The sequence below is a fragment of the Rutilus rutilus genome (assembly GCF_951802725.1).
Source record: "Rutilus rutilus genome assembly, chromosome: 25".
Classification (NCBI taxonomy): Eukaryota; Metazoa; Chordata; class Actinopteri; order Cypriniformes; family Leuciscidae; genus Rutilus; species Rutilus rutilus.
The window spans coordinates 27,574,230-27,587,307 of NC_140229.1; the positions used below are offsets into that span (position 1 = coordinate 27,574,230).

At 42.0% G+C, this 13,078-nt stretch overlaps 1 protein-coding gene across 1 annotated transcript in view; it reads left to right on the top strand.

Moving 5' to 3' along the window:
* The window catches only part of fbn2a (fibrillin 2a), a gene marked incomplete at its 5' end in the record, with an annotated part of 146,402 nt that overhangs the window by 100,834 nt on the left and 32,490 nt on the right, over positions 1 to 13,078 (top strand). The window contains 5 exons of the mRNA XM_084401099.1: positions 5,707 to 5,913; positions 6,822 to 6,947; positions 7,068 to 7,190; positions 8,053 to 8,169; positions 9,892 to 10,020. Of these exons, the coding sequence (XP_084257225.1) occupies positions 5,707 to 5,913; positions 6,822 to 6,947; positions 7,068 to 7,190; positions 8,053 to 8,169; positions 9,892 to 10,020 (702 nt within the window). The remainder of the gene's footprint in view (positions 1 to 5,706; positions 5,914 to 6,821; positions 6,948 to 7,067; positions 7,191 to 8,052; positions 8,170 to 9,891; positions 10,021 to 13,078) is intronic.

Genomic DNA, 13,078 nt, shown 5'->3' on the forward strand with positions numbered 1-13,078 from the left:
GGTGTTGTGATGTGAGTTGACTGGTGTTGTGATGTGAGTTGACTGGTGTTGTGATGTGAGTTGACTGGTGTTATGATGTGAGTTGACTGGTGTTATGATGTGAGTTGACTGGTGTTGTGATGTGAGTTGACTGGTGTTGTGATGTGAGTTGACTGGTGTTGTGATGTGAGTTGACTGGTGTTGTGATGTGAGTTGACTGGTTGACTGGTGTTGTGATGTGAGTTGACTGGTTGACTGGTGTTGTGATGTGAGTTGACTGGTGTTGTGATGTGAGTTGACTGGTGTTATGATGTGAGTTGACTGGTGTTATGATGTGAGTTGACTGGTGTTGTGATGTGAGTTGACTGGTGTTGTGATGTGAGTTGACTGGTGTTGTGATGTGAGTTGACTGGTGTTGTGATGTGAGTTGACTGGTGTTGTGATGTGAGTTGACTGGTGTTGTGATGTGAGTTGACTGGTGTTGTGATGTGAGTTGACTGGTGTTGTGATGTGAGTTGACTGGTGTTGTGATGTGAGTTGACTGGTGTTGTGATGTGAGTTGACTGGTGTTGTGATGTGAGTTGACTGGTGTTGTGATGTGAGTTGACTGGTGTTGTGATGTGAGTTGACTGGTGTTATGATGTGAGTTGACTGGTGTTGTGATGTGAGTTGACTGGTGTTGTGATGTGAGTTGACTGGTTGACTGGTGTTGTGATGTGAGTTGACTGGTGTTGTGATGTGAGTTGACTGGTGTTGTGATGTGAGTTGACTGGTGTTATGATGTGAGTTGACTGGTGTTGTGATGTGAGTTGACTGGTGTTGTGATGTGAGTTGACTGGTGTTGTGATGTGAGTTGACTGGTGTTGTGATGTGAGTTGACTGGTGTTGTGATGTGAGTTGACTGGTGTTGTGATGTGAGTTGACTGGTGTTGTGATGTGAGTTGACTGGTGTTGTGATGTGAGTTGACTGGTTGACTGGTGTTGTGATGTGAGTTGACTGGTGTTGTGATGTGAGTTGACTGGTGTTGTGATGTGAGTTGACTGGTGTTGTGATGTGAGTTGACTGGTGTTGTGATGTGAGTTGACTGGTGTTGTGATGTGAGTTGACTGGTGTTGTGATGTGAGTTGACTGGTGTTGTGATGTGAGTTGACTGGTTGACTGGTGTTGTGATGTGAGTTGACTGGTGTTGTGATGTGAGTTGACTGGTGTTGTGATGTGAGTTGACTGGTGTTATGATGTGAGTTGACTGGTGTTGTGATGTGAGTTGACTGGTGTTGTGATGTGAGTTGACTGGTGTTGTGATGTGAGTTGACTGGTGTTGTGATGTGAGTTGACTGGTGTTGTGATGTGAGTTGACTGGTGTTGTGATGTGAGTTGACTGGTGTTGTGATGTGAGTTGACTGGTTGACTGGTGTTGTGATGTGAGTTGACTGGTGTTGTGATGTGAGTTGACTGGTGTTGTGATGTGAGTTGACTGGTGTTGTGATGTGAGTTGACTGGTGTTGTGATGTGAGTTGACTGGTGTTGTGATGTGAGTTGACTGGTGTTATGATGTGAGTTGACTGGTGTTGTGATGTGAGTTGACTGGTGTTATGATGTGAGTTGACTGGTGTTGTGATGTGAGTTGACTGGTGTTGTGATGTGAGTTGACTGGTGTTGTGATGTGAGTTGACTGGTGTGAGTTGACTGGTGTTGTGATGTGAGTTGACTGGTGTTGTGATGTGAGTTGACTGGTGTTGTGATGTGAGTTGACTGGTGTTGTGAGTTGACTGGTTGACTGGTGTGAGTTGACTGGTGTTGTGATGTGAGTTGACTGGTGTTGTGATGTGAGTTGACTGGTGTTGTGATGTGAGTTGACTGGTGTTGTGATGTGAGTTGACTGGTGTTGTGATGTGAGTTGACTGGTGTTATGATGTGAGTTGACTGGTGTTGTGATGTGAGTTGACTGGTGTTGTGATGTGAGTTGACTGGTTGACTGGTGTTGTGATGTGAGTTGACTGGTGTTGTGATGTGAGTTGACTGGTGTTATGATGTGAGTTGACTGGTGTTGTGATGTGAGTTGACTGGTGTTGTGATGTGAGTTGACTGGTGTTGTGATGTGAGTTGACTGGTGTTGTGATGTGAGTTGACTGGTGTTGTGATGTGAGTTGACTGGTGTTGTGATGTGAGTTGACTGGTGTTGTGATGTGAGTTGACTGGTGTTGTGATGTGAGTTGACTGGTGTTGTGATGTGAGTTGACTGGTGTTGTGATGTGAGTTGACTGGTGTTGTGATGTGAGTTGACTGGTGTTGTGATGTGAGTTGACTGGTGTTGTGATGTGAGTTGACTGGTGTTGTGATGTGAGTTGACTGGTGTTGTGATGTGAGTTGACTGGTTGACTGGTGTTGTGATGTGAGTTGACTGGTGTTGTGATGTGAGTTGACTGGTGTTGTGATGTGAGTTGACTGGTGTTGTGATGTGAGTTGACTGGTGTTATGATGTGAGTTGACTGGTGTTGTGATGTGAGTTGACTGGTTGACTGGTGTTGTGATGTGAGTTGACTGGTGTTGTGATGTGAGTTGACTGGTGTTGTGATGTGAGTTGACTGGTGTTATGATGTGAGTTGACTGGTGTTATGATGTGAGTTGACTGGTGTTGTGATGTGAGTTGACTGGTGTTGTGATGTGAGTTGACTGGTGTTGTGATGTGAGTTGACTGGTGTTGTGATGTGAGTTGACTGGTGTTGTGATGTGAGTTGACTGGTGTTGTGATGTGAGTTGACTGGTGTTATGATGTGAGTTGACTGGTGTTATGATGTGAGTTGACTGGTGTTGTGATGTGAGTTGACTGGTGTTGTGATGTGAGTTGACTGGTGTTGTGATGTGAGTTGAGTTGACTGGTGTTGTGATGTGAGTTGACTGGTTGACTGGTGTTGTGATGTGAGTTGACTGGTGTTGTGATGTGAGTTGACTGGTGTTATGATGTGAGTTGACTGGTGTTATGATGTGAGTTGACTGGTGTTGTGATGTGAGTTGACTGGTGTTGTGATGTGAGTTGACTGGTGTTGTGATGTGAGTTGACTGGTGTTGTGATGTGAGTTGACTGGTGTTGTGATGTGAGTTGACTGGTGTTGTGATGTGAGTTGACTGGTGTTGTGATGTGAGTTGACTGGTGTTGTGATGTGAGTTGACTGGTGTTGTGATGTGAGTTGACTGGTGTTGTGATGTGAGTTGACTGGTGTTGTGATGTGAGTTGACTGGTGTTGTGATGTGAGTTGACTGGTGTTGTGATGTGAGTTGACTGGTGTTGTGATGTGAGTTGACTGGTGTTATGATGTGAGTTGACTGGTGTTGTGATGTGAGTTGACTGGTGTTGTGATGTGAGTTGACTGGTTGACTGGTGTTGTGATGTGAGTTGACTGGTGTTGTGATGTGAGTTGACTGGTGTTGTGATGTGAGTTGACTGGTGTTATGATGTGAGTTGACTGGTGTTGTGATGTGAGTTGACTGGTGTTGTGATGTGAGTTGACTGGTGTTGTGATGTGAGTTGACTGGTGTTGTGATGTGAGTTGACTGGTGTTGTGATGTGAGTTGACTGGTGTTGTGATGTGAGTTGACTGGTGTTGTGATGTGAGTTGACTGGTGTTGTGATGTGAGTTGACTGGTGTTGTGATGTGAGTTGACTGGTTGACTGGTGTTGTGATGTGAGTTGACTGGTGTTGTGATGTGAGTTGACTGGTGTTGTGATGTGAGTTGACTGGTGTTGTGATGTGAGTTGACTGGTTGACTGGTGTTGTGATGTGAGTTGACTGGTGTTGTGATGTGAGTTGACTGGTGTTGTGATGTGAGTTGACTGGTGTTATGATGTGAGTTGACTGGTGTTGTGATGTGAGTTGACTGGTGTTGTGATGTGAGTTGACTGGTGTTGTGATGTGAGTTGACTGGTGTTGTGATGTGAGTTGACTGGTGTTGTGATGTGAGTTGACTGGTGTTGTGATGTGAGTTGACTGGTGTTGTGATGTGAGTTGACTGGTTGACTGGTGTTGTGATGTGAGTTGACTGGTGTTGTGATGTGAGTTGACTGGTGTTGTGATGTGAGTTGACTGGTGTTGTGATGTGAGTTGACTGGTGTTGTGATGTGAGTTGACTGGTGTTGTGATGTGAGTTGACTGGTGTTATGATGTGAGTTGACTGGTGTTGTGATGTGAGTTGACTGGTGTTATGATGTGAGTTGACTGGTGTTGTGATGTGAGTTGACTGGTGTTGTGATGTGAGTTGACTGGTGTTGTGATGTGAGTTGACTGGTGTTGTGATGTGAGTTGACTGGTGTGAGTTGACTGGTGTTGTGATGTGAGTTGACTGGTGTTGTGATGTGAGTTGACTGGTGTTGTGATGTGAGTTGACTGGTGTTGTGAGTTGACTGGTTGACTGGTGTGAGTTGACTGGTGTTGTGATGTGAGTTGACTGGTGTTGTGATGTAAGTTGACTGGTGTGAGTTGACTGGTGTTGTGATGTGAGTTGACTGGTGTTGTGATGTGAGTTGACTGGTGTTGTGATGTGAGTTGACTGGTGTTGTGATGTGAGTTGACTGGTGTTGTGATGTGAGTGACTGGTGTTGTGATGTGAGTTGACTGGTGTTGTGATGTGAGTTGACTGGTGTTGTGATATGAGTTGACTGGTGTTGTGATGTGAGTTGACTGGTGTGAGTTGACTGGTGTTGTGATGTGAGTTGACTGGTGTTGTGATGTGAGTTGACTGGTGTTGTGATGTGAGTTGACTGGTGTTGTGATGTGAGTTGACTGGTGTTGTGATGTGAGTTGACTGGTGTTGTGATGTGAGTTGACTGGTGTGAGTTGACTGGTGTTGTGATGTGAGTTGACTGGTGTTGTGATGTGAGTTGACTGGTGTTGTGATGTGAGTTGACTGGTGTTGTGATGTGAGTTGACTGGTGTTGTGATGTGAGTTGACTGGTGTTGTGATGTGAGTTGACTGGTGTTGTGATGTGAGTTGACTGGTGTTGTGATGTGAGTTGACTGGTGTTGTGATGTGAGTTGACTGGTGTTGTGATGTGAGTTGACTGGTGTTGTGAGTTGACTGGTTGACTGGTGTGAGTTGACTGGTGTTGTGATGTGAGTTGACTGGTGTTGTGATGTAAGTTGACTGGTGTGAGTTGACTGGTGTTGTGATGTGAGTTGACTGGTGTTGGGATGTGAGTTGACTGGTGTTGTGATGTGAGTTGACTGGTGTTGTGATGTGAGTGACTGGTGTTGTGATGTGAGTTGACTGGTGTTGTGATGTGAGTTGACTGGTGTTGTGATGTGAGTTGACTGGTGTTGTGATGTGAGTTGACTGGTGTTGTGATGTGAGTTGACTGGTGTTGTGATGTGAGTTGACTGGTGTGAGTTGACTGGTGTTGTGATGTGAGTTGACTGGTGTTGTGATGTGAGTTGACTGGTGTTATGATGTGAGTTGACTGGTGTTGTGATGTGAGTTGACTGGTGTTATGATGTGAGTTGACTGGTGTTGTGATGTGAGTTGACTGGTGTTATGATGTGAGTTGACTGGTGTTGTGATGTGAGTTGACTGGTGTTATGATGTGAGTTGACTGGTGTTGTGATGTGAGTTGACTGGTGTTGTGATGTGAGTTGACTGGTGTTGTGATGTGAGTTGACTGGTGTGAGTTGACTGGTGTTGTGATGTGAGTTGACTGGTGTGAGTTGACTGGTGTTGTGATGTGTGTCCCTCAGATCACAGGACAGGCGTGTGTTTCTCTGAGGTCCTGCACAGCATGTGTGAGATGTCCTCCAGCAGGCGTGCTCCTGTGAGCAGGTCTCAGTGCTGCTGTAGTGGAGGCCGAGGCTGGGGTGAGCAGTGTGACCTCTGCCCTCTGCCGGACACTGCCAGCCTGAAAAAGCTCTGCCCGAATGGCCACGGCTACGCCACTGACGGATCAGGTGAAGAATCACACTCCTGACCAGCTTCACAAAAACAGCAGCGACACAAAGCTCAAATCTGATTGGTTGGTGCATCACAGGCCTTATGGTGTCTTATCATTCACCCGGATATAGGGCCTTATCATTCACCCGGCTCAATGCAGCACCAGGCAAATGTTTTTTGCTAGTTTCAACCTGACGCAGTTTTCATTTTCACGTCCGTCGCCACGTTATTTAAATAGCAAATGCATTTGCACCCATTTGTGCACCCATGGGCTGCTGGTCTGAAAACCAGGTGTGTGTTCAGGCGCATTGTTGGAGCGTTGCTATTTTGAGGAACTGAAACAGACTGAGGCATTGACCAACTGAAACCTGGTCTAAAGTCAATGGCGCAATATTTTATTTGTTATTTAAAGAGTGCGTTAGTAATATGCGCCTATAGGCGGATCCACAACGCTTATTACACACACAGGGACGTACAGCAGCACACAAACATGCCAAATGTTCAAAATAAAAGGATTACAATGTAAAAGATTAATATTGTGTACATAAAGATATGGTGGAATCCGGCTTCTCCCGTCTGATTCCTGAAAAGTGGATTCGGACACGCCCTAAGTGTGCTTGCGACATGCGCTTTAGACCATGCGCTTAGGTCCTTAAAATAGGGCCCTTAAAGTCTGTAAACATTTAAAACAGAAAATTCAAAGAAATACACAGCACCTTAAATGGAGGCAGGGCAGGTCATTAGGTCATTGACTTTAGCTAGGGACAACAGCAGAAACAGAGAAACATACAGGGAATTTGCAGGCAGTGCTACACACACACATACAGTATACACGGTACACCTATTATCAGATGATGGGTATCAGAGTATGTGAGATTTCCTTTTATCACCTTACTTGTCAGTAAAGCTCTTTGTCTGTCCACAGATATAGATGAGTGTAAGCTGATTCCAGGAGTGTGTGTCAACGGCGTGTGTTTCAACACCATGGGCTCTTACAAATGCCACTGTGAACTAGGATACATGGCCTCCACTGCAGGAACCATGTGTGTCGGTACGCCACAAACACTCAGCTTTATAACTATCTGTCTTTCAAATCCACCTGATGTATGGACAGAGAGATTGTTGTTTGCTATTCCTTAAGATCATGGTTGTGTGCTTGTGTTTCTGTCAGATGTGGATGAATGTGGTCTGTCCCCGAAACCCTGTAACTTCCTGTGTAAGAACAGCGAGGGCAGCTATGCGTGCTCCTGTCCCCGCGGGTACATGCTGCAGGACGACCACAGGACCTGTAAAGGTCAGCAGCTGGAGGCGGCCTCTTGCACTTATCTCAGAAATATTCTGTGCAAGTCATTAAAAAAAATCTGAAATCATTGTGTAGATCTTGTTTTATAAGTTTTCCTGTAATTTAGTTTGAGTTAATTGTTTATTACTAATGTGGTGTGCCATTTAAATTTTTTCAGTAACACTTTACAATAAGGTTCATTAGTTAACATTAGTTAACTACATTAGTTAGCATGAACTATTAATGAACTGCACTTATACAGCATTTATTAATCTTTGTTAATGTTAATTTCAACATTTACTAATACTTTATTAAAATCTAATCTTGTTAACATTAGTTAATGCACTGTGAACTAACATTAACAAACAATGAACAGCTTTATTTTCATTAATTAACATTAACAAAGATTAATATTCAACAGTATTGATATGACTGTACACTGACACTGTTGAATGAGAACTCAACTGAGCTGGACGATGACATCACTGTTTTCTGCAGAGCTTTTTTTAATAGTTGAATTTAACTCATTTCATAATTGATGATTTTTACAGTTGCTTTACAGCAGAACTGAACTCTGTTTGCATCATTGATCATTATTTTCCTGTTTATCCCTGTGAAGCTGCTTTGCAACAGTCTGTATTGTATAAAGCACTTGAAGGTGACTTGACTTTGAAGGACAAAAGTCTGATCCAGCATGTGCAGAGTGTGTACATGTGGTGTAATTTGAGGAGTGAATTGTTAGTTGATGACAGAGCAGTTAGTCACAAAACATTTACTGACCATCATAGTAAGACTTTTAGACTGAGATGTCTAGCTGCCTTTTGAAAATATGCAGAGTAAAAGCAGTAGTTTGATTTGAGCTTTTGATTTACAGATGTGGATGAATGTCAGAGCAGACGACACAACTGCCAGTTCTCATGTGTCAACACCATCGGTGGATTTACCTGCAGGTGTCCGGCGGGCTTCAGCCAGCAGCGTACGGCCTGCCGAGGTCAAACACACATTCAGAGCTCTGACACAACGCTGCATCACCTGACAAAAACACATGTAGTGTTTGGAAAATGGTAATACTTTAGAATAATGGTCCATCATTAATAGTAACTATGCAGGAAGTAATGCAGGACTAATGAGTAGCATTACATTAAAGGCCCTTGCACACTGAGTCCGAAATTCGCGTCCGAAATTTTCGCACGTTAAAAAATAAATACGACCTCACGTTATGTCAATCACGCTTGTACACTGCCTCCGAAACTTTCGTCCGTCAAAAAAAAATCGAATCAGGTTCGATTTTCTGCGTTTTTCGCATCCGTTGCAAGCATTTTGAATGGTGTTTTGACAATTCAGAGCCACCGAATCACGAAAGCGAACAAACGCATGCGATAATTTCGGACTCAGTGTGCAAGGGCCTTAACACTTCAGCTTCTACTATTAACTAATATAGAAACAAGCTTAAGCTTAAGCTTAAGTAATATCGAATATAGGAGATAGTTCCTTATTAGGTGATCAATAATTACTCATTGAGATTAGCCTCATTAATACTATTTACTAACTGACAAATTATGAAGAACATTATCGTGTGTCAGTCATCATTTTTACTCCAGATGTACAAACATGTTTTTCACTTTAAAATAATGGTCCAGATCACTGGTAGTTCCTGCATAATGGTAACACTTCAGTCATTGGTGATGCATTTTATGACCACAACGCATCCCTGAAGCGTCAGCAGAGATTGTGTCAACTAGACTCTCCCCTGTAAGGCCTCATCGACACGACTGATCCTCAACAAACCCAGTCTCCATACCGGCGTGACTTCAACAAGATGGACAATATTCTGATTGTTCCAAACCAATCTGACTTCTGACCTGTAATGCTGCCTGAATCATAATCATACACTGTTCGTTCATTGGCCAGAAGAGAACTGAGCGACTGAGCCTGGGTTCTCCCAAGGTTTTTCCCTCCATTCTGCCACTGATGGAGTTTTGGTTCCTTCACTGTCGCCTTTTCATCTTTGTTGCGATTGGCTTTTTGGCATGCTTAGTTGGGGACATTAAATTTAACATTTAATTTAATATTCAACAATAATATTGATCTGCCTGCATTGACACTTTTATACAAGAACTGAACTGAGCTGGACGATGACATCACAGTTTACTCCAGAGCGGCTATATATATATATAAATGAACTAAATTAATAACTTTTTTTTAAACAAAATTGAAACATCACTGAACTTGCTTAAGCTGGACTGTGACGCTATTTTCTTCTGAAAACAAACTTTGTTGCATTATTTTCCTGTTATCTCTGTAAAGCTGCTTTGAAACAATCTGTATTGTAAAAAGCGCTATAAATAAAGCTGACTTGACGACATTCAGAGTAAAAATTATGACAGACACACGACAATGTTCTTTATAATTTGTCAGTTAGTTAATAGTTATTAATGAGGCTAATAATTCGATATTACTTACAGATTAGTTAAGCTTGTTACCAGTAGATAGTTAATAGTAGAAGCTGAAGTGTTAATGTGGTGCTACTCATTAGTCCTGCATTACTTCCTGCGTAGTTACTTATTAATGACGGACTATTATTCTAAAGTATTACTTTACACTTGTGAACTTTGTTTCATTGTATGTGATTATGATCATAGTAAATTAAGTAAAAAGCAATATGTCAGTCAGATGTGTGACCTCTTGTGGTTTTCTCTCTGTCTTCTCTCAGATGTTGATGAGTGTGTGTCTGAGCTGAGTCCGTGTGGCCTGCGGGGCGTCTGCCAGAATTCAGTGGGCAGCTTCCACTGTGAGTGTCCACAGGGCTTCACACTGGACTCTCTCGGCCTCAGCTGTCACGGTACGGCCCTGTGTTTCTGAATTATTTGTTGCAATCTTGGAGTAAAAGTTTAGAATCAAGTCATTTTTGATTCTACATGTTTACCCTCACTGAATATACTATTTCACTCTGACATGAAGGAAAATGGGTTGCAAATGGTGTTTCATGTTGTCTTTCGCAGTGAAAAATGTGCACTGCTTCATATTACTACTACGATTTCATTTTATAGAGTTCTATAAACTGGAAGATAATATTGAGTTAACTGGCAGTACTACGCAGCCCCTAAAGGGACCTTTGTACAAATAAAAATATACTTGTGCGCACAAGTTAGTTTTCTCGTGCGATAGTTTCTCGTGAGCATGTGAAAGTCTGTATATTTTTATTTTTGCAAAGGTCCCTTTAGGGGCTCCGTACATTTCAGATACAATATGGTTGTTTTTTTTCTTCACAAAAAAATAATTCAGTATTAAGCCAAAGCAGAGGCACAGTAGTGTCATTTCATTTCTAAATGAATCAGTGTGTTGAGTGAATGATTCAGTGACTCATTCATAAAGTCACTTGTCTACACCTACTGGTGGATTAATGTAACCTGCAGAAAGAGTCACTGAAAAATCCCCACCATAATGAACAGATTGACAGTCTGAGTCGGATGTGTTCACTGGCATTGACAGCCAGGTCAGCACCTTGTGTTATCTGTGGTGCTTATTAACTTTAGGTGTCTCTTTCCCCGCCATGCAATATATCAAAAGAAATAATAGACCCTCTGCTTTTAGACAACAACAAAAATAATATTCTAGCTTCATGCATTCATTTTTATTCAACTGTGGGTGTTACACAAAAAAGCAACATTTTGAGCAAAAAGCTGAGAAAGTCGTGTTTTGTCAAAGGCTAAGTCTGGATCTGATTCAGAACGATGATCAAAACACAGATGGAGTAGATCGAGTTCATCAACACCCCTAAAGCTAAGTCCTGTAGCTCGTCCTGGGTCAACATTTCATTCAATAACGTTACGCAGTTTTGATTTATATGCTGTTTAATGTTGATAATCATTATTTTACATATGCATCTGATTTCATATGATATCGCTTGTTTCAGCTTCTTCATCACCTAAGTTTTGATCAGGAGATTCAGTACTCTTTCAGAAGATGTGTAATAGCGCCCCCTACTGTATAACAGTGAAAACACGGGAAGCCAGAACATTCTGTCAACGTTGTCTCATAACTCATGGAAATTTCCGTCAATGTCAGGGAAAAGGATAATATGATTAAAAAAATGTCATCAGAGCTCAGAACGAGTGATGTGGGAACAGCATAGAGATAGACTGATATTCACTTTAAGCAATATTTTTTGTTAATTCTTTTCTGAGAGATCAGTTAAGTGTTCAAAAATATTGAGTCTACCGATATGGGCAATACATGTGGTTGTGTCAGTAACAGCACACAACGGCTCTGTTACAGCAATCCACAGGCCCAAAATGGCATACATATAGCTCTTCCAAGAAGATGACTGTTGCATCCTTTGGTGAGAGGTTACAATCGTAAGTCAAGTCAAGTCATCTTCATTTATATAGCGCTTTTAACAATGTAGATTGTTCCAAAGCAGCTTTACATTGATAATAGGAAATTAAAGTGTTTTGGCTTTATAGCAGCTCTAGAATAAAGTTATTTTCCAGCTAAAGTTAGTTTGATTCATTTCCGTCGCAACGATCATTAGTTATTAACTTAGGGGGCCCTAACATGACTCCGCTCTAACAGAAAACTCTTCAGTTCTTTCTGCACAAACTTCAAAAACGCGAACCAGTGAGAACGCCGATGGCGTGCACATGCGTATTACGAGTTCAGTCTATAAGTATGTGCGTTTGAATATATGTGCGCAGGCGTGTTGTCCTTCCCTACAAATCAACCCTCAACATACTACTTCTCTGGCCTTAAAATTAATAATACAGAATTTTATCGCTTCCACGTAGCCACACGAACCGGAATTATCCCGACAACGCTTTATCTGTACAGAGGTAAAGGGAAGGGAATGAGGCCTTCACAGGGGAGAGACTAGTTGACACTTCAGGACTGCGTTGCCGTCGTGTTCAGGTGCAGAATAAAGTTATTTTCCAGCTAAAGTTATTTTGATTGATTCGCTTCTGTCGCAACGATCATTTGTTGTTAAATTAGGGGCCGCTAAGACGACACCATTCTCTCTACACAGACTTTAAACCCCGAACCTGTGATAAACGCTGATGGCGTTCACATGCGCATTAAGAATTGGTTTTATAGTTATGTGAAACCAAAGTAACCCAAGGTTCACTTTCAGTTGACTTGTTTGCCACCTCACTATGGGATATAGAAAACAGCTTTCACTTCTACAGGCATCTACTTCCTCCAGGGTAGATGAATGGTACTTTCTTCTGGGGTAACCAGAGCGCTCTCAGGTTCATTTCCACTGAGGTAGCCCCAAGTCATATTCACACAAACAGGGATTTGAAAGTTCTTTTAAACACCTGATGTGTGTATTTTATATCACACCCAAATAAAATAAATGTGTGTCCATATGGTTTCATTAAATTTAAAAAGGTTAAAATTTCTAAATGATTTGCATACATTCTCTTTTTTGAGGACCAAGTCTAAAATTTCTGGATTTTATTCATTTTAAGAGAATATTTGGGGGATGATTGCACAAATTTCAATGTGGTTTAAAACCTTTGTACCAAATAATTGATCTTGTTTAAAAAAGGTGAAATTCTCAATAAAACACCATGTCAGCTAGTTTGGCGTACATTAAATAAAATGAGACGAGAATGAACCTCATTGGTTCTTGCGGAATCTCAAACGTGCTGCGTAACACGAGAATGAACCAGAATTCTTGCTGAAACACACGATAATGAACATCATTGGTTCATGCAGAAGCTCAAACGTGCTGTGTAAAATGAGAATGAACCTCATTGGTTCTTGCTGAAGCTCAAATGTGCGAGAATGAACCTCATTGGTTCTTACAGAAGCTCAAATGTGCTGCGTAAAACCAGAATGAACCTCATTGGTTCTTGCGGAAGCTCAAACGTGCTGCGTAACACTAGAATGAACCTCAT